This window comes from Leucopleurus acutus, assembly GCF_964270905.1.
Source record: "Leucopleurus acutus genome assembly, chromosome: 9".
Taxonomy (NCBI): Eukaryota; Metazoa; Chordata; class Mammalia; order Artiodactyla; family Delphinidae; genus Leucopleurus; species Leucopleurus acutus.
The window spans coordinates 57,962,603-57,983,662 of NC_139144.1; the positions used below are offsets into that span (position 1 = coordinate 57,962,603).

The 21,060-nt window shown below is 39.6% G+C and overlaps 1 protein-coding gene across 1 annotated transcript in view; it reads right to left on the bottom strand.

Moving 5' to 3' along the window:
* Nucleotides 1-10,697: 10,697 nt before the first annotated feature.
* Nucleotides 10,698-21,060, bottom strand: part of GSDME (gasdermin E) — a 59,654-nt gene continuing 49,291 nt past the window's right edge. Inside the window, exons 8-9 of the mRNA XM_082845883.1 lie at nt 14,307-14,380; nt 10,698-11,039 (exon numbers count right to left, since the gene is read on the bottom strand). Of these exons, the coding sequence (XP_082702009.1) occupies nt 10,809-11,039; nt 14,307-14,380 (305 nt within the window). The 3' untranslated portion in view covers nt 10,698-10,808. The remainder of the gene's footprint in view (nt 11,040-14,306; nt 14,381-21,060) is intronic.

The window sequence follows — 21,060 nt, forward strand, 5'->3', positions numbered from 1 at the left end:
GAATAAATTTAGAAAAGTTCGTTTATCTCAGTAAAGAGTCATTGAACTTGAAACTCAAGTCCCATCTGGGTCTGCAGGAACCAGCAGAGCTCTGCTGGGGCAAGGAGTCCCAGAGGCTCTGGGATTCTCCCGAGGCAATGAGAGTATAGTTGTGATCAACGAAATGTGAACCTCTCTTGTAGGAAAGGTCTAAGATAATTAGCTTTACTAATGAGAAAATAGTTTAAAGTGATGTTGAACAATTGGTAATAGTTAAAATATACATGCCCGTGCATATGCTTTTGGGAAACAATGTGCCAGTACACTAATGCACCTGAGGATTCCTTGTGGACAGGTGAGTATCCACATTCAGCATTCAGGGCATGACTGTTTATATACAGCTAAATATTATATATATTTTTTATTTTTAAATATACAAATACCCCATATCCATAGAGTTGATGTCCCTGGATGAATCATTTAACCGTAAGTAGCAGAATATATGTGATGCACTCAAGTAGAATTTTACTTTTATTACAGCCATGCCTCGATTATGCAGTCTCAATTTCTGTTTGATATTTGGATAGTATCAAATAAAATACTATCCAGTACATCAGAACTTTGTTTACTTTTGCCAAGTCTAACCATACCATTGCTGAAGATAGCTTTCTAAAGTAGAAATCGTATCATAAACCCAGTACAGCAATAGTAGCCTGAACCCTAGATTCTAGAATCTAGTAAATTTAATATAATAGCTTATAAGGACAAGTTTTCTTTAAAAGAGCAAATTGGATATTAACACAAATTTAGAAAATAATGCAAATTAGCAATAAAATATGTTAGTGTAGCATCATAGACTGGCCAGATACTAACTGCTTTGACCGTAATATCCCAGTGACAGTAGAGGATGATCGTTGCTTTAAAGATTCATTTAAATTTGTACTTATTTTTATGGATAACAGTAAGTGTCATGATCCAGTAATTGGGGTTGATTTTTATGATGGATAGCCATGGAGTTAGGTACAATTATTTTAAATTTGTAAACACTGAACATAAAAGTTTTGAAAATTGGTCAAAATAATGATCTACTTAACATTGTACTTACACGGCTTCTGAAACAACACCCCGTTTTCCAGAAATCACAGGCTAGGGAGCCAATAATTTTATAGTAATGAATCTTTGTACTAAGAATGGAAGAAGCAATCCTGAAGTTTTATGTATATAGATAGCAGGTCATTTTTTAAACGTTTGAGTCACCATATATAATATATACATTATATATATATAATGTATATATTATATATATATATTGTATATATATACGCCCACAGCTATGTGTATAATATGTAAAAATTCTCCCAAGATACGTGACTAGTAAAATTAAATCTGTTCACCCACGTAATTATAACTAGTGCTTTTATATTTTTAATTACTCCCTATTCTTAGACATTATGAAACTTTTTTCACATTGTTTTCATAGGCTCTGGCTTTACCTTGAGGCAGATACTAATCCCCTTTCTGAAAAATATATTTGGAATTAAGCTCAGAAAATTATTATAACTTAGTTTCCTTAGGGAAAAAGGACAGAGTCCTAGATGGAAGCCTCTTGGGAAATACTTATTTAAACCTTCAAATGAGTTTGTGATATGGTTCCGGCTTAGAGATTATGGTACCTGCCCTCCTCTTGTTTCATTGGATTTGTTGTGAGAATTCATGTAATAACATCTGTAATAGACTTGGAGTTCTTGGGAGAAATTCAGAATTTTAAATAATAGGATTATTGTATATAGTACAAGTTAATATTATTCACAGACTTTTAAGAGTACAGTCGACTAATAATTCATGAGTTTTTACATATACATTGTGTATCTGCGGAAGATAACAATTATATAATTTCTTTAAGGTAAGATTATTTTTTAACTGCATTTTTGTTAGCTTCAAGTTTTATTCATTTTTAATTTTTCCCATAATTTGTCATGTTACTTTGTGTGTTCCTCGAATGATTTAATGTACAGAATCAAAAATGAGTCCTTAAAAACACTAAAAAGTGAAGGAATGATATCTCATTTCTAAGGTAAGAATTTAAAAGCACGTTTGCACTACTTCTGCAATACACTGTACTGCTTTCTTTAAAATAGTCTCTCTTTTGATAAAAATAGAGCTGGTGTACTTCTACTGGTTGAGATCCTAATTCTGACTCCTGACCATGTGACCTTTGATAAAATTTATATCTCCCTTTAGTTTTAATATTACACTTGTTAAATAAGGCTAACTTAATATTTGTCTTCACCTTAAATTACAAGAATTTATAACTCTGATGTGATAAATGCTAAATTGGAAAATCCTTATTAAGCTACTTTATCTGTTTATTCACTTACCCTGAGGTTGCTTATCTTTTAGTTCTTTTAAAATGTACCTCTTTTGGAGGTAACATAGTGATTGGTGCACACCATTCAGAAATTCTACCTTCAGTTTTAAAACAGCTCTGAGGATGCATTGATAGTTCCAGCCTGGAAGAGGATGAGTTCTGCTCTCTTAGTGGTCCTGGTCAGGAGGTCTTGAGTTCAGAATCCTACTCTAAGTCCAAACCTTTAGCAAATCCCTGCTACCTTGACCACTCACAAGTCAAACAAAATTTAAGTAGGCAATCCACAATTTAAGTAAGCATCCAAAGACACTCTGATGTTTGCCCCTTAAAGCTGCCCTACCTTCTGCCTGAAGTTTATCACTGCAGCCCTATTGTTTAGTGTAAGTTTAAAAGGCATCTGTTTCTTTAAAAGGGGAAACACATTCAGTTAGGTCCAGTTAGGGGACCTTGAATCCAACATAATATGAATGCATTTTAGATTTGTTCTCTAATTGCTTCAGGGCCATTGGCTGATACTGTAGTGCTATGATAAATCTGACTTGCCTCCACGTGCCAAAGTCGGTCAGAAGTGACAATTTTTTTTTTTCCCTACCAGCTTTTACTGTTTCTAATCTCTGGCACAAACTGAATGAACACATCTACAGGTAATGTAAATGCCACTTACAACTTGGCAGACTAAATGCCTCAATGCTTGCAATGTCTTGCAACTCAAGACAATGGGACTCGTCTTGAGTCCCATTGAACAGGTATTGTCACTACCACAGAGTAGAAGCCAAAAGGTCTTATTTTAAAAGTTGGAGATAGATGTCTTTACTGCACTTCAGCAATAGCATGCCAGGGGTAGAAACATACAAATATGACAAGCCATGCCTGAAATTTGACCTTCCTCACATCAGTCAAGGTGGCCTGGGAGCTTGGAGGAAGAGGGAAACTCCTCTGCTATGTATTACTAACCCAGAAGTCATTATCAGTTAAAATGTGTGGTTCTCATCTTACTCTTAAATAGGAGAGGCAGGCAGTGGTATGAGTAACCTTACTTTGGAGACATAAACCTTGTTCTGGTAAACATGGTCCAACTGAGAGATGCCTTAAGTCTTTTCAGTAAAACCTGATTTGAGGAATAGCTGGCTGATCTCCATCTGTAACTGAAATACAAGGTAAATATTTCCTTTGGCTGTGTGTCCACTTTAAAAAACAGCTGCTGACTCCTGTTTTTTCAGTAACATTGATTTTTAAGAAAGTGGTGTCTTGGATTTTGCTATAGAAGAAGGAGCACTGGGGTTCAGCAGCTGGTGTAATTTCCACGTTGTTAGCTCTGTTAGAGCCCATGATGAGAAATTGATGTGAAGACCTTGGGGGACTTTTTTTCCATCTCTCTTGGTATATATTTATTTTGAACACATATGCATGCTCCTTTTAACCTCTGGTCTTGGAAATGATTGTAGAAGAGACCTTTTTGTTTTTGTTTGTTTTTTAATGGAGGGCAAAATGCTTGTTAGCAACCAAAAAATCAAAGCTGAACAAGCTGCCAAAGTAAGTTTCTGGTGAAAAAAGTTTAAAAGTAAAATTGCTACTGCTTTCCAAGTAACTGTATTACTAGTTCCTGTATAAAAGAAACATTATTGCTGTCCTTGTATAAATAAAATTTTCCTGCAGTACAATTAAGTATTGATTTCTCAGAAACTGTCCCTATAAATTTTTCTTTTCACATTATTTCCATATGTTGTCCGAAATGAAAGTTACTGAAATGTCCAATCTGTGAGATTGCATACTCCTGGTAAAATATTTTTGTATATGTAAAGAAATAAATATTTAATATTGGGAAAATGTAGTGTTTCATTTACAGGTAGAACTAAGGCTTGGAGATAACAAAATACAGAGAGTATCAGGTTAGCTTCACCAATTTCTTTTAAATGCTAACAGTCTTTGTTAAAAGCCTCTAATGTTATTTTAGATTTTCCCACCAAAATAGATCAATTTTTCACCTGCCTCCCTTTTTTCACAAGGAAATCCTAATTATTGTTTCGTCTATCCCAGCCCAAAGATTCCGTGGCTTTCAAAGATGACTTCTTCAAGGAAAGATTTCCAGAGACAGGGAAGGTTAAAATACAGGATCAAGAAAAGACCTCTAAGCTTAGATGGCATGGAATACTAGGACCATTTCCCAGCTAGCCAAGAAAGAGAAACCCTGGTGGGAAAGACAATGCCTGCTGTGGCACACAGCTCAGCCCTGAAGCCTGCCGGTGAGAAAGAGAGGTGGACCCACCAGACTGGCCAAGGGATGGAGGCGTGAATGTGGGTGAGTGCAGGAAGCCTGTTTCCAGAAAAGGTACTTTGGCAACTCTTTCCCAAGCTAGTTTCCAGGATTCTATACCTCATACTTCAGAAATTGCTAGTCTAGTGTATTTCTGAAAGAATTAAGTCTTTTAATTGAAATATAGCTGCTTTACAATATTGTTAGTTTCAAGTGTACAGCATAGTGATTCTGTATTTTTACAAATTATATTCCGTTATAGGTTATTACAAGATCATGGGTATAATTCACTATGCCATACAGTAAATCCTCACTGCTTATCTATTTTCCATATAGTAGTTTGTATCTGTTAATCTCATACCCCTAATTTGTCCCTCCCCCCTCCCCCTTTTAGTAACCACAAATTTGTTTTCTATGTCTGTGAGCCTGTTTCTGTTTTGTATATACATTCATTGGTATTATTTTTTAGATTCCACATGTAAGTGATATCATATAGCATTTGTCCTTATTTCACTAGGCAGAGTACTCTCTAGGTCCATCCACATTGTTGCAAATGGCAGTATTTCGTTCTTTTTTATAGCTGAGTAATATTCCATTACATCTATATATATATATATATATATATACACACATCTTTTTTTTGAATTTTTGAATTTTATTTTTTCATACAGCAGGTTTTTATTATCTATTTTATACACATCAACATATACATGTCAATCCCAACCTCCCAATTCATCACACCACCGCCACCACCCCCCGCCACTTTCCCTCCTTGGTGTCTGTATGTTTGTTCTCTACATCTGTGTCTCTGCAAACTGGTTCATCTGGACCATTTTTCTAGGTTCCACATATATGCGTTAATATATGGTATTTGTTTTTCTCTGACTTACTTCACTCTGTATGACAGTCTCTAGATCCATCCACATCTCTACAAGTGACCCAACTTCATTCCTTTTATGGCCGAGTAATATTCCATTGTATATATGTACCACATCTTCTTTATCCATTCGTCTGTTGATGGGCATTTAGGTGGTTTTCATGAACTGGCTATTGTAAATAGTGCTGCAGTGAACATTGGGGTGCACGTGTCTTTTTGAGTTATGATTTTCTCTGGGTATGTGCCCAGTAGTGGGATTGCTGGTCATAATGGTAATTCTATTTTTAAGGAACCTCCATACTGTTCTCCATAGTGGCTGTATCAATTTACATTCCCACCAGCAGTGCAAGAGGGTTCCCTTTTCTCCACACCCTCTCCAGCATTTGTTGTCTGTAGATTTTCTGATGATGGCCATTCTACCTGTTGTGAGGTACCTCATTCTACCTCATTGTACTTTTGATTTGCATTTCTCTAATAATTAGTGACATTGAGCAGCTTTTCATGTGCTTCTTGGCCATCTGTATGTCTTTGGAGAAATGTCTATTTAGGTCTTCTGCCCATTTTTGGATTGGGTTGTTTTTTTAATATTGAGGTGCATGAGCTGTTTATATACTTCGGAGATTAATCCTTTGTCCGTTTGCTTCGTTTGCAAATCTTTTCTCCCATTCTGAGGATTGTCTTTCCATCTTGTTTATGGTTTCCTTTGCTTTGCCAAAGCTTTTAAGTTTCATTAGGTCCCATTTGTTATTTTTGTTTTTATTTCCATTACTCTAGGAGGTGGGTCAAAAAGGATCTTGCTGTGATTTATGTCAAAGAGTGTTCTTCCTATGTTTTCCTCTAAGAGTTTTACAGTGTCTGGTCTTACATATAGGTCTCTAATCCATTTTGAGTTTCTTTTTGTGTGTGGTGTTAGGGAGTGTTCTAATTTCATTCTTTTACATGTGGCTGTCCAGTTTTCCTAGCACCACTTATTGAAAAGACTGTCTTTTCTCCATTGTATATCCTTGCCTCCTTTGTCATAGATTAGTTGACCAGAGGAGTGTGGGTTTATTTCTGAGCTTTCTATCCTGTTCCATTGATCTGTATTTCTGTTTTTGTGCCAGTACCATATATTGTCTTGATTACTGTAGCTCTGTAGTATAGGCTGAAGTCAGGGAGTCTGATTCCTCCAGCTCCGTTTTTTTCCCTCAAGACTGCTTTGGCTATTCGGGGTCTTTTGTGTCTCCATACAAATTTTAAGATTTTTTGTTCTAGTTCTGTAAAAAATGCCACTGGTAATTTGATAGGGATTGCATTGAATCTGTAGATTGCTTTGGGTAGTATAGTCATTTTCACAATATTGATTCTTCCAATCCAAGAACATAGTATATCTCTCCATCTGTACACCACATCTTCTTAATGCAGTCATCTCTCGATGGGGACTCAGGTTGCTTCCATGACTTTGCTATTGTAAGTAATGACGCTGTGAACATTGGGGTGCATGTATCTTTTCAAATTAATGGTTTCATTTTTTCCAGGTAGTGGGATTGCTGGATCACGTTAGTTCTATTTTTAGTTTTTGAGGCACCGCCATACCGTTTTCTGTAGTGGCTGCACTGATTTACATTCCCGCCAGCAGTATACAAAGGTTCCCTTTTCTCCACATCCTCTCCAACATTTGTTGTTGTAGGCTTTTTGATAATAGCCATTCTGACCAGTTTGAGGTGATACTTCATTGTGGGTTTGATTTGCATTTTTCTAATAATTAGCAGTGTTGAGCATCTTTTCATGTGCCTGTTGGCCATCCCTGTATCTTCCTTGGGAAAATACCTATTCATGTCTTCTGTCCATTTTTTGATTGGTTTTTTTCTATGATTGAGTTGTATGAGCTGTTTGTATATTAACCCCTTGTCGGCAGCCTCATTTGCAAATATTTTCTCCCATTCCATAGGCTGCCTTTTTGTTTAGTTGATGGTTTCATTTGCTGTGCAAAAGCTTTTAAGTTTAACTCAGTCCCATTTGCTTATGTTTGCTTTTATTTATTTAGCCTTGGGGGACTGATCCAAGAAAATATTGTTATGCTTTATGTCAAAGGGTTTTTCACCTATATTCCAAAAAAAATAGGTTTTAAGTCAGGTCATCCCTTGGTATGCGTGGTTGGGCATCTGTGGATTGTATAGTACTGTAGTGTTTATTGAAAAAAATCCCCATATAAGTGGACCTGTGCAGTTCAAACTCATGTTGCTCAGGGGTCCAACTGTGTGGTTCATTCTTCCGTCTTATACTACCTGTTAGTTTTCTATCACTGCAGTAACAAATTACCACAAACTTAGCAGCTTAAAATACAAACTTATCATCTCAGTTCTGTAGGTCTGAAGTCCAACACAAGTTTCACCAGGCTAAAGTGAAGTTGTCTCCCAGGCCCTGCCCTGGCTCTTACCTGCAGGTCTGGAGGAGAATCTGCGTCCAGGCTCTTGCATGTTGTTGTTGGACTCCAGTTCCATGCAGTTGTAGAACCGAAGTCCCCTTCCTTGCTGGCTGTCTGACCGACTGCTCTCTTGTCCTTGAACTGGCCCCCTCTGTCCTGAGAGCCAGTGACAGCAGTGAATTCTTCTCATGCCTCCTCTTTCCTGCATTTTCTTTGGCCAAATCCCTCTCTCACTGACCCTTCTGCCTTCTTTCTTTTAAGGCTCCACCCAGACAATCCAGAATAATCTGTCCATCTCAAGGTCCACAACCTAAAAACACCTGTGAAGTCTCCGTTTGCCAGGTTCTAGGGATTTATTAGGTCATGAACACATTTTAGGGGCCATTATCAGGCCACACCACACCAGCTGATCATGTCAGCATTTCTTCCTATATCCATTTATGAAACAAAAGTGGTTGTGGAAACATCAGCGTTAAGGTGGTTCTTCTGTTCTAGGAAATACTAGTGTATTTACTTGCTGTTTTCTAGGTGTTCTGGGATACTAGAACTTGTTTCCAAATCTAATTATTAAAAGAAGTATGGTTCTGGATCTCAAGCAGTAAATAAACATACATTTAAAATTAATATTTAATGATGAGGAAACTAGTTAGTTAGAAGAACCTTTTGGAGGCCCAGTCTCATCCTCACTGGAGTCCAGCACTACTTACTACCTCACCCACCAGATCCCAATGGGGGTCTGCTGTAGCAGCATAAGGCTGTATCTTTTTCTTTTTCTTCAACATCTTTATTGGAGTATAATTGCTTTACAATGTTGTGTTAGTTTCTGCTTTATAACAAAGTGAGTCAGCTATATGTATATCTCTCCATATCCCTTCCCTCTTGCGTCTCCCTCCTACCCTCCCTATCCCACCCCTCTAGGTGGACACAAAGCACCGAGTTCATCTCCCTGTGCAATGCGGCTGCTTCTGGCTATATCTTTTTCAATAGCTAATGTCTAAAACACAGTCCAGCAAGATAACTGGCCAGTCTTAGACAGATTGCCTTAGTTGCTGTAACCCAAACTTCCAGCACTTGCTTAGATGATGGCATCTTTTCTTTCTGTCTTAAGCCTATCTTTAGTTTTTGATGTTTTGGGTTTTTTGTTGTTATTTTTAAGACGTACAAAATTGTAACAGGAACAGAAGGGTGAACCACTCCCCCCAGTGCCTCTTGCGCCCCAACCTCTAAATCCTTTCCTGTTTCTTGTGAACTCTTAAATGAGGGTTCCCATGCATTGTGATACATGTATATCTGTTTTTTCACACAAGTAGATTCATATCACACATTCTCTCTGCAGTACGTTCTTTATACTTATTTCAGAAAACCAGACAAGAGGCATGTATAGTACCACCATCTTAACACAACTATCTTGACTTTTGAATGTTCTTTCCAATTTGTGAATAAGGTGCTTATTTTCTACGTTGTTGCCACCACTGTGTCCTCCTTTTCTTATATATCATAAGTATTTGCATAATTTTGTCTTATTTTAATAGAGGTCATGAAAGGGTTATTTTCATTTCTTCCTTATTAAACATTCATTAAAATCTCTAAGTGATGCTGAGGTGAAAAACAGGTACTGAGTAACACAGAATGTTTCTAACAACTGCTTGCCCTCCTGCTCTTAAAGTAAGAAATTCTAGCAGTAGGTCTCAGCAGCTTCTTGCTAAGGGAAAGCAGAAGTGGCTTCAGAGCCCCAGTGGCATCAGGAGCACTCAAGAGACAGTTCAGGCTATTAATAGGAGAAGGATATGAAAGCAGCATGAAGAAGAGAAATATATACAATTCAAAGTTTCCTTTGATACAAAATGTAGTATTTTACAAATTCAACACCCAGAATGCATGGGAAATCCACACATTGCTCTAGACATAGGACTGGTACATTCATCAAAGCACGGCAAAGTCAAAAGGGATAGAGCTTGACCCTAAGGAACAGTGTCCTGCTGTTTGTTAGAGTCTTCTGCTAAACAATAACCTCTGTACTCTAGTGGCATTTACAGTTCGTTTTTCAATTAATCAGTCACTGCATAGCATACAGCACATTCAAAATGGAGCCTCCCCACAGCATTCACAAATTTTTGGATCAAAGCATCAGCCTCATCTGTTTTTAACAGAAAGTGGGAACTAGATGGACCCATTTTTCTGCAGAGAAAAGATCTGAATGTACTCTGGCTTAAAATTCTCAACCCTCCTCCAGCTCTTTATGTGCTGGGGTCTAACTCAGACACTGGGTTACCAGCACAAGAGGATCTCCTGTGAAAAAGACACTGTACACAGAGTACCTGGTGGCTAAATTTGAGGCGATTCATATGCAAAAAGTCACCACTTATTAAACTGTTCCGTAAGTTCATCTCCTAGATCAGCCTTTAGATCAACCTTTAACGTGGCGATCTAAGCCCCAAAGGCAGTATCTCAATGATGCTGAGAAATACCGAGGCTTGGCTGATAACACGTAGAGGCAGACCTCAGAGAGACTGTGGACTTGGCTGCAGACCACTGCAGTAAAGCGAGTCACACAAATTTGCTGGTTTTCCAGTGCCTATAAAACTTATAGTCTATTATGTGTACAATAGCATTATGTCTAAACAATGTATATACCTTAATTTTAAAATACTTTATTGCTAAAAAATGCTAACCATCATCTGAGCCGAGTTGTAATATCAAAGATCACCATGACAAATATAATAATAATGAAAAAGTCTGAAATACTGGGAGAATTACCAAAATGTGACACAGAGACAACCGTGAGCAAATGCTGTTGGAAAAATGGCACCGATAGACTTGCTCGACTCAGGGTTGTCACAGACCTTCAATTTGTAAAAAAAAAAATGCATTATCTGCAAAGTGCAATAAAATAAGATGTACCTGTAATCCACATATGACACTGTTACTGTGCTCTGCCCAAAGCACAGAGTCCATTCAGGCTTATATAAAGAATCAGTGGGAAAACGTTAGGGTCCTTCCAGGTGGCAACTTTCACAGAAGGTTGCAGTCTCTCCAGGTTAATGTCAGCTGAGGCAAACAGACGCTGCACGATCCCAAACCTTTCTGTATCTTTCAGTGGAGCCAAGACTGGGTCTTCAAGATCAGACACACCATCATCAGACAGAGCACGGAGCTGAAATGACACATGTAAACAAATCCATCAAAAAAGGTTATAGAAAATCCACATCATTGGATAATAATGTTAGCACTTTTAACTAATTATGGGGGGAAAATTAAGTTGTTTACATTCCCCAAATAGAGCAGGGAAAACCCTTAGGCTGTAACAGGATATATTTGGCCCAGGCCAGGACCTCCACTTCGCCCGGAGTCCTCTGACCCGATCCCTACTCTCTGAACTCTATCTTCTACTGGATCCAACAACTCCAGTAGATTAGAAAGGTCAGCATATAACTTTCTTATACACACAGTATGTACGGTTTGTTTTTTTTTTTAATTTTAATTCACCTGTTAGAATGTCTTACATGTTTGCATGAACTCCTCAAAGGCAGGTACCATGGTTTATTTAGTGATGCTTCTTGCCTTAAGCTCTTCCTTCCACCTGCGACATCCTTCCTCCAGAGTTCCCCACAGAACTTTCCTTCTCATCTCTGAGCTGTTGGTTGAAATGCCACATCAGAAGGGCCTTTCCTAATCCTCTCTCCATTGAGCCACTCACTACCCCCATATCCCAGCCACTATTACATTATTTTATTGTCTTCATATGCTTGCTGTATCTGAAATTATCTTCCTGACATTCCCTGTTTACTCTGTTTATTAAAACCTAAGCTGCCCAGGACAGCAGGGACCTGGTCCATTGTGCTTACCTCACACCCTGCCTAGAACATCGACCCTCAGTTGAACGTTAGTTCTTCAGAGAGGTCACATCAAACACTGCTCTAGTTGCAACTGCTCAGAACCTGTGAAACTTTGCTTTTAGGGTCTTGAGCAGTGCCTCTGACACAGTTGTTTTTAATCTTTAGTAATTACAATTTTGCCAGTAGATTTGAATTTTAAACAGGCACTCAGAACCAGATCAGATTAATAATGTAGAAAGTAAAATTTAAAATAAAAAATGAAGCCTTATAAAGGTATGCATGAATTTTAACTGAATCTGAAGGGAATCCAAAAGAATTCCAGATATGTTCTGAGCACTGATAATCATCTTTCTTACTAAAAGTAATAAGCAACTTGCCCCAGGGGCTGAAGGGCAGCACTCATTTGCATATAAAGGAACTTGTGTGTCTGTTATCAAAATCAGCCTTACAAATCTACACCTTGTAGATTCACCCAATGCAACTCACACAGTGTAACTACAGGTTTCCCCGTTACCACGTGGCCTAGACTGTAAATTGTAGATGATGCTTTAGGGAGTGGATCTGGCCTGCTTCTTTAAGCATGAGCACCACATCCGGTGATTTAAGAATGAGCTCCACTGATGCAGCACAGCGGGCTGTGTCCTGGGTCTGGTGGAGAAGCACCCAGCAACATCCTGCCTTCTTCTCTGAACATCTGCCAACCCCAAGTGCCCAGAGGCACTTCTCAGTATAAGAGAGATTACAGTCACCCAAAGGGGGGGGGGAGGGGGGGAATGTGTGAAATTAACATTCCCTCCAGCCTCCAGATGATTCTCACTTTCTTACCAGCTCTTTCACCAGTGCACAAATGTGTTTGTTAGTGTATCTGACGCTGTTCTTTCAAAAGCCCTTCAGCAAGCCTCTCAAAGTTACTCTGGCCACCAGACAAGACAAGATAGGCATGCAAGGAGATTTCTTGTACCCTGCTGTAAGTAAATACCTATAGGAAACATAAGATACCCAGATTCCTTCAGGAGGCAGGAGCCTTGCGGTCCTAACAAACGTTGTTATGAACTCTAGGAGAGATTAAAGACCTTCCTGAGTGTCTTCGCATAAAGAAAAATTACTTCTTTATGTTGAGCAGCCCACAAAGGCAAAGAGATGACTCTGTGGGTGGGTAGTTTTGCAGCGAGGTAGAATACCAGCTGTGCTGGGACTCCAAGTGCGTCCTAATGGCTACTCCCAGAACACCAACAGAGCAGAACTTGGAAGCAACCCAAAGATCAAATCCTAGAGCAGACCTGCAGGGAAGATGACAACTAACTGTGAGCTGGTTGGGAGAGGGAGGGAGTTAGCTAATGCAGTCTCGGCAGTATTTTCTTTTTTATATACTTCCTGAATGCAGTTAATGACTTTGTAAATACATGGTGAGGGCTGACTTGGGAAATGCTAAATACTTAGTTGCTGCAAAAGGGAGCTAAGCTAGAAAGCAGAGTTACTGTCATTGCAGACAATTAGATAATGATACATATTGTTTCCATAACCAAACTGCGCCATCAGCCTTTACCCTCAGCTGGCCGCACCACAGTGGCATGCTGGCTCATTTTCAAGTAGTTCAGTTTTTGTGGTCAAAGTACAAGAACACAGCATTCCTCTGCACAGGTAGAATCTGCTTTTGGTTGTGAATGACATCTAAACTGCTCCTTGGAATGAAGCCTTGCTGCAGTCTCTGGATGTCTTTGCTACGCCAAGAAGTACCAAAGGCACTAACCACAGCGCTCAAAGTTCCCAGAGTAGATGCACAACAAACTGCAGGGTCCTATCTAGGCAGTCTACCCCAATACCTGCTTCCCAGATCTGGGAGCAGAGCTCTGAGCTTTGGTCCTTTGGGTCTACATAGCATGCTGGCCTCAGCCCTTAGTAACCAGGCCTCAAAATAACATAGCTGGGTATCCTCTGCTTCTCTGCCCTAGGCTGAGCAACACCTGCAGAAGCTACAACAGAGGAGCTGCCCCAGCCTACTGATGGTCCCTTCGATTGATGACCCACTTTGTAATTTAAAAAGGAAAAGCTTAACCTTGACTTTCAGGGCTAAGCTCATCATTACCTAGCTCTTGCTCTTGCCATGGCATTTCCTGAGGGCATGAAGCTAATGATATTCCTAGGAGAAAATGAAATGTCTCCCTGAGACAAAGCAGTCCTCTTGAATACCTCCCCTGTTGAATTTGATGCAGAGCTGAATCAAACTGGTCCAGCCACAGAACTGCCATTGCAAATAATGTGGTGTCACTGCACCAAGCCTTGGCCAAAATTCTCTCCAAAAAATGCAAAAATCATGAGATTTGGAGTATATATATAAGGTTTGAGTCCTAGCCCTGCTAGCAAGTTCTTCAAATAACTCCTTTCCCTCTGAGCCTTAGCCTTCCTATGGGGTGTGTGACGTGGGCAGGGTGTAAAAAAGAGAGAGATTAATACCTGTTTTAACCTATTTTGAAGGGCTGTTGTGGATGAGAAAGCCTAGCGAGTTTTATCAGCTGTTAGGTGTCCATCTCCTCATCACTTCCCTGTTCCTGCCCATCCCCAGGTCCTCTCTGGGAGGTTCTTACCAGATGGCACAGTGTAGGAATAATCTGGAGCTTACAACAAGTGCCCAGCAGACCTGCTGCGTTATCTGGCATTTCTGCAGGAGGAAAAAAAAAAAAAATCAGTCACCATCAAAAAGCACCCATGGAAACAGAGCCAGCCCCCGAGCTGTACCTAATTTATATATCCTCTACCAGTCAGGCAGAGGATATGCTCAGTAATTGTAGAATAAATGAATGAATGGGGCTAAACCGGCAGCAAAGGCCTTTTAGAAAATAGATGTAGGGACCAGGTAACCAGCTCTGTGTTCACCAGAGGATATTTCTTACATGCAATTTGCCAATCAGAAAGAACGGTACAGACTCAGGGAAAAGTGAATCAGCATAGAAAAGTAGAAAGAACCTGGGGTTTAGTGACAGAAGAGCTACGTTTGAGCGCCACTAAATATTTGGGAGCGACCTTGGGTATACCTCTCTCAGCAAGGTTCCTCATTTGCATACTATAGATTTTCTTTTTTTCTGCCTATGTCAGAGAACTATGTAAACTATAAAGGGTTATACCTAGGTCACTAATCATCTGGGGGAGAAAGATACAATGTGGTCTAGTCAAGGGGTGGCACAGCAGACCTCTTGAGCCCAGGACTGTGCAGGGCCCCCTGGCCCACAGCTAGCTCAACACAAGGGTACCAGTGGCAGAGAGCATTGGCACAGAGCTGTATAAGGCTGGGGGCTGCCCCAGAAGGGTCCTGCCAAGCCCCAGGAAAAGGAAATCCAGATCAGTGTTAGTCAAAACCAGTTTTAAATACCTCCCAAGGTAGAACAGATGCAGTTGCTAAAAGGACCCAATCCCTTGGGATACAACCTTTGCACTGAAAAGGCAAAAGAGAAAAGAATCGTCTGCTCCATCATCTGGCGCAAGGAACACTCAAGACTCCCCCCCGCCATCTCCTGCATTAATTAGAAGCCTTATTTATATAAATGGCAGTGTGTCGCTGAGGCTGTGGCCCAACAGAGCACAACGAAACACAGCCTTCTCCCAAGAGCAGAAGGCTGCTAGGGGCATGGCGCAGCCCCGAGGTCTGAGCCTGCCAGAGAACCCCCTAAATGGCGTCTAAATGTGCTTTTGTCTCCAGAGAGTCCCCACCGTTTTCAACAGATCCTCAAGGAGGCCCGGCTCCCAAATCAGGAAGATGAAGATGGTAAAGGTATGGGGCCTTGTGGAAAGATCCACAGGGCTGTGAAGGGCCGGGACAAAGCCCCCTGGGACATGATGTCCTGGCTGAGCTACCATCACAAGTCATCTCACCCGTTCATGTGTCCATTCCTCACTTCTCAGGTGACTCCCAAGTCCCATGTAATCGTCATCATCCCTTATTCTTAGAAATACTTTACTTCCGTGTTACTCAGTGGTCACTCACTACCTTGAGCATGGTGCTAGGGACACAGCTCTACTTTACAGCGCTTACCACCTAATTTCACTGCTTGACTGTAGCTCCCTTGAGGGTGGGGATGATGATTTCCTCCCGCCTCAGCATCTAGCAGTGCCTAAAACACAGTAGAGGCTTCTTCAGCGTTTCTGGAATGGGAATGATTTCTTTTGATCTTTCATATTCTAACTATTTTACAAATGAAACCTGGGAAGTTCATGCTTAAGGTCACGAAATAGTAGGGGAAGTGTTCCAGGAGATGGGCTAGATGCTGAGACTGAAGTGCTTTAAACAAACGGGGGGAGGGCGGTTCAAGATGGCACCGTAAGAAGATCCGGAACTCACCTCCCTCCACGGACAAACTGAATCTACAGCGACATATGGGACAGTTTCCTCTGAAGAAACCCCCAACTACCTGAGCAACTCCCATACATCAGGCGAACAAGGAAAACAAACCCATATGCCTATAGTGAACTGAGAAATCATTCTTAAAGGGCTTGCACAGGACTTACCCACCCCTAGGACCCAGCACAGAAGCAGCTGTTTGAAAAACCCCCATACGCTCTATGAAAGAGGCTTATTTGTTATCATAAAGCATCGGCCTGGGGGTAGGCGTGTAATTTAACACGCACCTAGGGACCTGCTGGTGTACTCTCTGGGGACCGAGGCCATCAGACACCATCTTTGCACCCTCCCTCTGCCACACTTCAAAGCACCAATATTTCCCAGAGAAGGGCTATGACACATCTCTGGTGCCCTTGTTTTTGTGGCTGCCACCCAGGAAACGCCCTTTGATCGTCTGGCTCTCATGGCCAGCAGGGCTTGCATTCCTGGGTCCCTCAGGACTGTAACAATCAGACTGTTCTTGGCCAGCTACCACCCCCAAGGCACTGTCAGACAGCAAACTGAAACACACCCCTAGTCTTTCTGTGAAAGAGGCCCAGTTGCTCGGCCTGAGGGGCAAGCTTCTGGTTTGACATATGTCTAGGGGTCTACTCTCGGAACAGAGGCCAGTGGATGCTACCTTTGTGCTCTCCATCTGCCTCATTCCAGGTTGCTGGTATCTCCCGGAAAGGAGCTTATACAATCGTCTGGCTTGTGATTTCTGTGACTGCCACCCACTGACACTTCTAGGTCACCTGGCTCTACTGGCTAGCAGGATTTACACTGTGGTCTGTATACACCTGTATACTTTAAAAGCTGCTGCCTGAAGGTCTGGCTTCTAATCAGCCTAAATCTAGGTGCTGACTGAGATCCTCTTTGGGGCACTGACAGGTGTTGACAAACCCTCAACTATTGGGAGCCACTAAAAACAGGCTGCTTGGACAATCACAAAGGTTTGAGAGACAACAAAGAGCTAGGGTGAGGTTGAATAAGGTCCTCTCTTACACGAGACCACTCCCTCACGTGCGAGGAGACTACTTTACCTTCTGCATGGAAACAAACAGAGTGTCAAGGAAAATGAAGAAACAGAGAAATATGTTCCAAACAGAGGAACAAGATAAAAGCTCAGAAAAGGTCCTGAATGAAAAGCATATAAGTGATTTATTTGCCTGCTAAAGAGTTAAAAATGCTTAATAAGCTTGGGGGAAGAATGGATGAACACAGAACTTCAACAAAGAAAGAGAAAATATAGGAAAGGACCAAATAGAAGTCACAGAGATGAAGAATACAATAAATGAACCAAAACAGACACTAGAGGGGTTCAACCACAGACTAGATGAAGCAGATGATCACTGAATTCAAAGACAAGGCAATGAAACTCACCCAATCAGAGCAGCAAAAAGAAAAAGGTGAAAAAAAAAGTGAACACAGCTTAAGAAACTATGCTACAACATCAAGCAGACCAACATTTGCACTATAGGGATCCCAGAAGAAGAGAGAAAGGGGCTGAAAACTTCCCTAACCTGGGGAAGGAAACAGACACTCAGACCCAGGAAACCCAGACTGGAGGTTCCAAATAAGAGGAACCCAAAGAGACCCACACCACAACACATTAAAATGTCAAAAGTTAAAGACAAGGAGAGAATCTTAAAAGCAGCAAGAGAAGAACAACTTGTTACACACAAGGGAACCCCACCTACATGGCTATCAGCAGATTAGATTTTTCAGCAGAAACTTTGCAGCCGGGAAGGGAGTGGTATGATATAGTGAAAGTACCGAACGAAAAAAACTTGCAACCAAGACTACCTGACAAAGTTGTCATTCAGAATTGTAGGGGAGAGAATTTTCCAGACAAGCAAAAGCTGAAGGAATTCATCACCACTAGACGAGCCTTACAAGAAATGTAAAAGGAACTTGTTTAAGCTGAAATGAAAGAGTAGTAATAGGAAAACATATGAAAATATAAATCTCACTGGTAAAGGTAAATATACAGTAAAATTCAGAATAATGTTGTAAGGGTAGATTAATCACAAAACCAGTACGAGATTAAAAGACAAAATTAGTAAAAAAAAAAAAATAACTATAACTACAATAATTTGTTAAGGGATATGCAAGATAAAAAGATATAATTTGTGACATCAAAACCATAAAATGGCAGGAGAGGGAGAGTAAAAAAGTAGAGCCTTAGAATGCGTTCAAACTTAAGTTGTTACCAACAGGTATTTATAACCGTCTATTTTAAGTTGGTATGTAGTCCTCATGGTAACCACAAATTAAAAACCTATAGCAGATACATAAAAGAGTAAAGAGAAAGCAATCTAAGCATACCACTAGAGAAAATCATCAAATCACAAAGGAGGAGAGCAAGAGAAGAAAGGAACAAAGAACTACCAAAGAGCCACAGAGTAATTAATAAAATGGCAATAAGTACATATCTATCAATAATAACTTTAACTGTAATTGGACTAAGTTCTCCAGTCAAAAGATGGAGTAGCTGAATGGATAAATTTTTTTTTTTAAAAAAAGACCATTATGTTGCCTACAGGAGACTCATTTCAGATGCAAGGACATACACAGACTGAAAATGAAGGGATGGAAACATATTCCATGCAAATAGAAACCAAAAGAAAGCTAGGGTTATATAGGCTTTCTTTATATCTGCAGTAAACAGACTTAAAATTAAGACTGTAATAGACAAAGAAGGGCATTACATAATGATAAAGGGGTCAATCCAACAAGAGGATATAACACTTTTAAATATTTATGCACCCAACATAAGAGCACCTAAATATATAAAGAAAATATAACAGACCTAAAAAGAGAAATAGCAATACAATAAGAGTAGGGGACTTTAATACTCCACTTTGATCAACGGATAGATCATCCAGAGAGAAAACCAATAAGAAATAGTGGCCTTAAATGACACATTAGATCAGATGGATTTAACAGATATATGGAGCACATTCCATACAAAAGGAAAAGGAGCATACATCCTTCTCAAGCACACATGGAACATTCTCCAGGATAGGTCATATTTTACAGGCCACAAAACAAGTCTTAATAAATTTAAGAAGACTGAAATCATATCAAGCATTTTTCCCAACCACAATGGTATAAAAGTAGAAATCAATTACAAGAAAACTGGAAAAGTCAAAATATGTGGAGATTAAACAATGTGCTACTGAACAATATGTCAAAGAAGACATCAATAGAAAAATCAAAAATACCTTTAGACAAATGGAAATAGAACATATCAAAATGTATGGGATGTAGCAAAGCCAGTTCTAAGAGGAAAGCTCACAGCAATAAATGGCTACCTCAGGAAATAAGAAAAATTTCAAACAACCTAACTTTATACCTCAAAGAAACAGAACAAATGAAACCCAGAGTTAGTAGAAGGAAGGAAATAATAAAGATCAGAGTGGAAATTAAATGAAATGCAGACTGATAAGAGAAAAAAAATCAATGAAACTAATAGCTGGTTCTTTGAAAAGATAAAGAAAACTAACAAACCTTTAGCCAGACTTGCCAAGAAAAAAAAGAATGTAAAATAGATAGCTAGTGGGAAGAAGCCGCATAGCACAGGGAGATCAGCTCGGTGCTTTGTGACCACCTAGAGGGGTGGGATAGGGAGGGTGGGAGGGAGATGCAAGAGGGAGGGGATATGGGGATATATGTGTACGTATAGCTGATTCACTTTGTTATAGAGCAGAAACTAACACAACATTGTAAAGCAATTGTACTCCAATAAATATGTTAAAAAAAATAAATTAAAAAATCAGAAGTGAAAGTGGAGATGTTACCACTGATACCCCAGAAATACAAGAGATCATAAGAGGGTACTATGAATAATTATATACCAAAACATTGGACAACCTAGAAGAAATTAATAAATTCCTAGAAGCATACAATCCGCCAGGACTGAATCAGGAAGAAATAGTAGTGATCAGTCTTTTCGGATTTTCTAAGTAGACTGAATCAGTAATCAAAAATCTCCCAACAAACGAAAGTCAAGGACCAGGATGGCTTCGCTGGTGAATTCTGCATACATTTAAAGAATTGAAACCAATCCTTCTCAAATTTTTCCAAAAAATAAGAGGAAGGAACACTTCCAAACTTATAATGAGGCCAGCATTACCCTGATACCAAAATCAGACAAGGACACCACAAGAAAATTACAGACCAACATCCCTGATGAACGTAGATGCAAAAATCCTCAACAAAATATTAGCAAACCAAATTCAACAATACATTAAAAGGATCATACATCATGATCAAATGGGATTTTAGTCCAGAGATGCAAGGACAGTTCAACATCTGCAAATCAATGTGATACACCATATTAACAAAAGGAAGGATAAAAATCATATGATCATCTCAATAGACACAGAAAAAGCACTTGACAAAACTCATCATCCATTTATGATTAAAAACTCGCAACAAAGTGGGTAAAGAGGGAACATATCTCAACATAATAAAAGGTCAGATATGACAAGTCCACAGCTAACATCATACTCAGTGGTAAAAAACTGAAAGCTTTTCCTCTAAGGTCAGAAACCAGACAAGGAAGCCCACTCACCACTTTTATTCAACATAGTATTGGAAGTCTGGCCAGAACAGTTAAGCAAGAAGAGGAAACAAAAGGCATCCAAATCGGAAAGGAAGAAGTAAAGCTATCCCTATTTGCGTATGACATGATATTATATATAGAAAAAACCCTAAATAACAAAAAACTGTTAGCACGAATAAAGTCAGTAAAGTTGCAGTATCAAAATCAAAATACAAAAATCTGTTGCATTTCTATACACTAATAACAAACTATCAGAAAAGGAAATTAAGAAAACAATCCGATTTACAACTGCATCAAAAAGAATAAAATACCTTGGAATCAATTTAACCGTGGAGGTAAAAGACCTGTACGCTGAAAACTATAGGACACTGATGAAAGAAGTTGAAGAAGACACAAA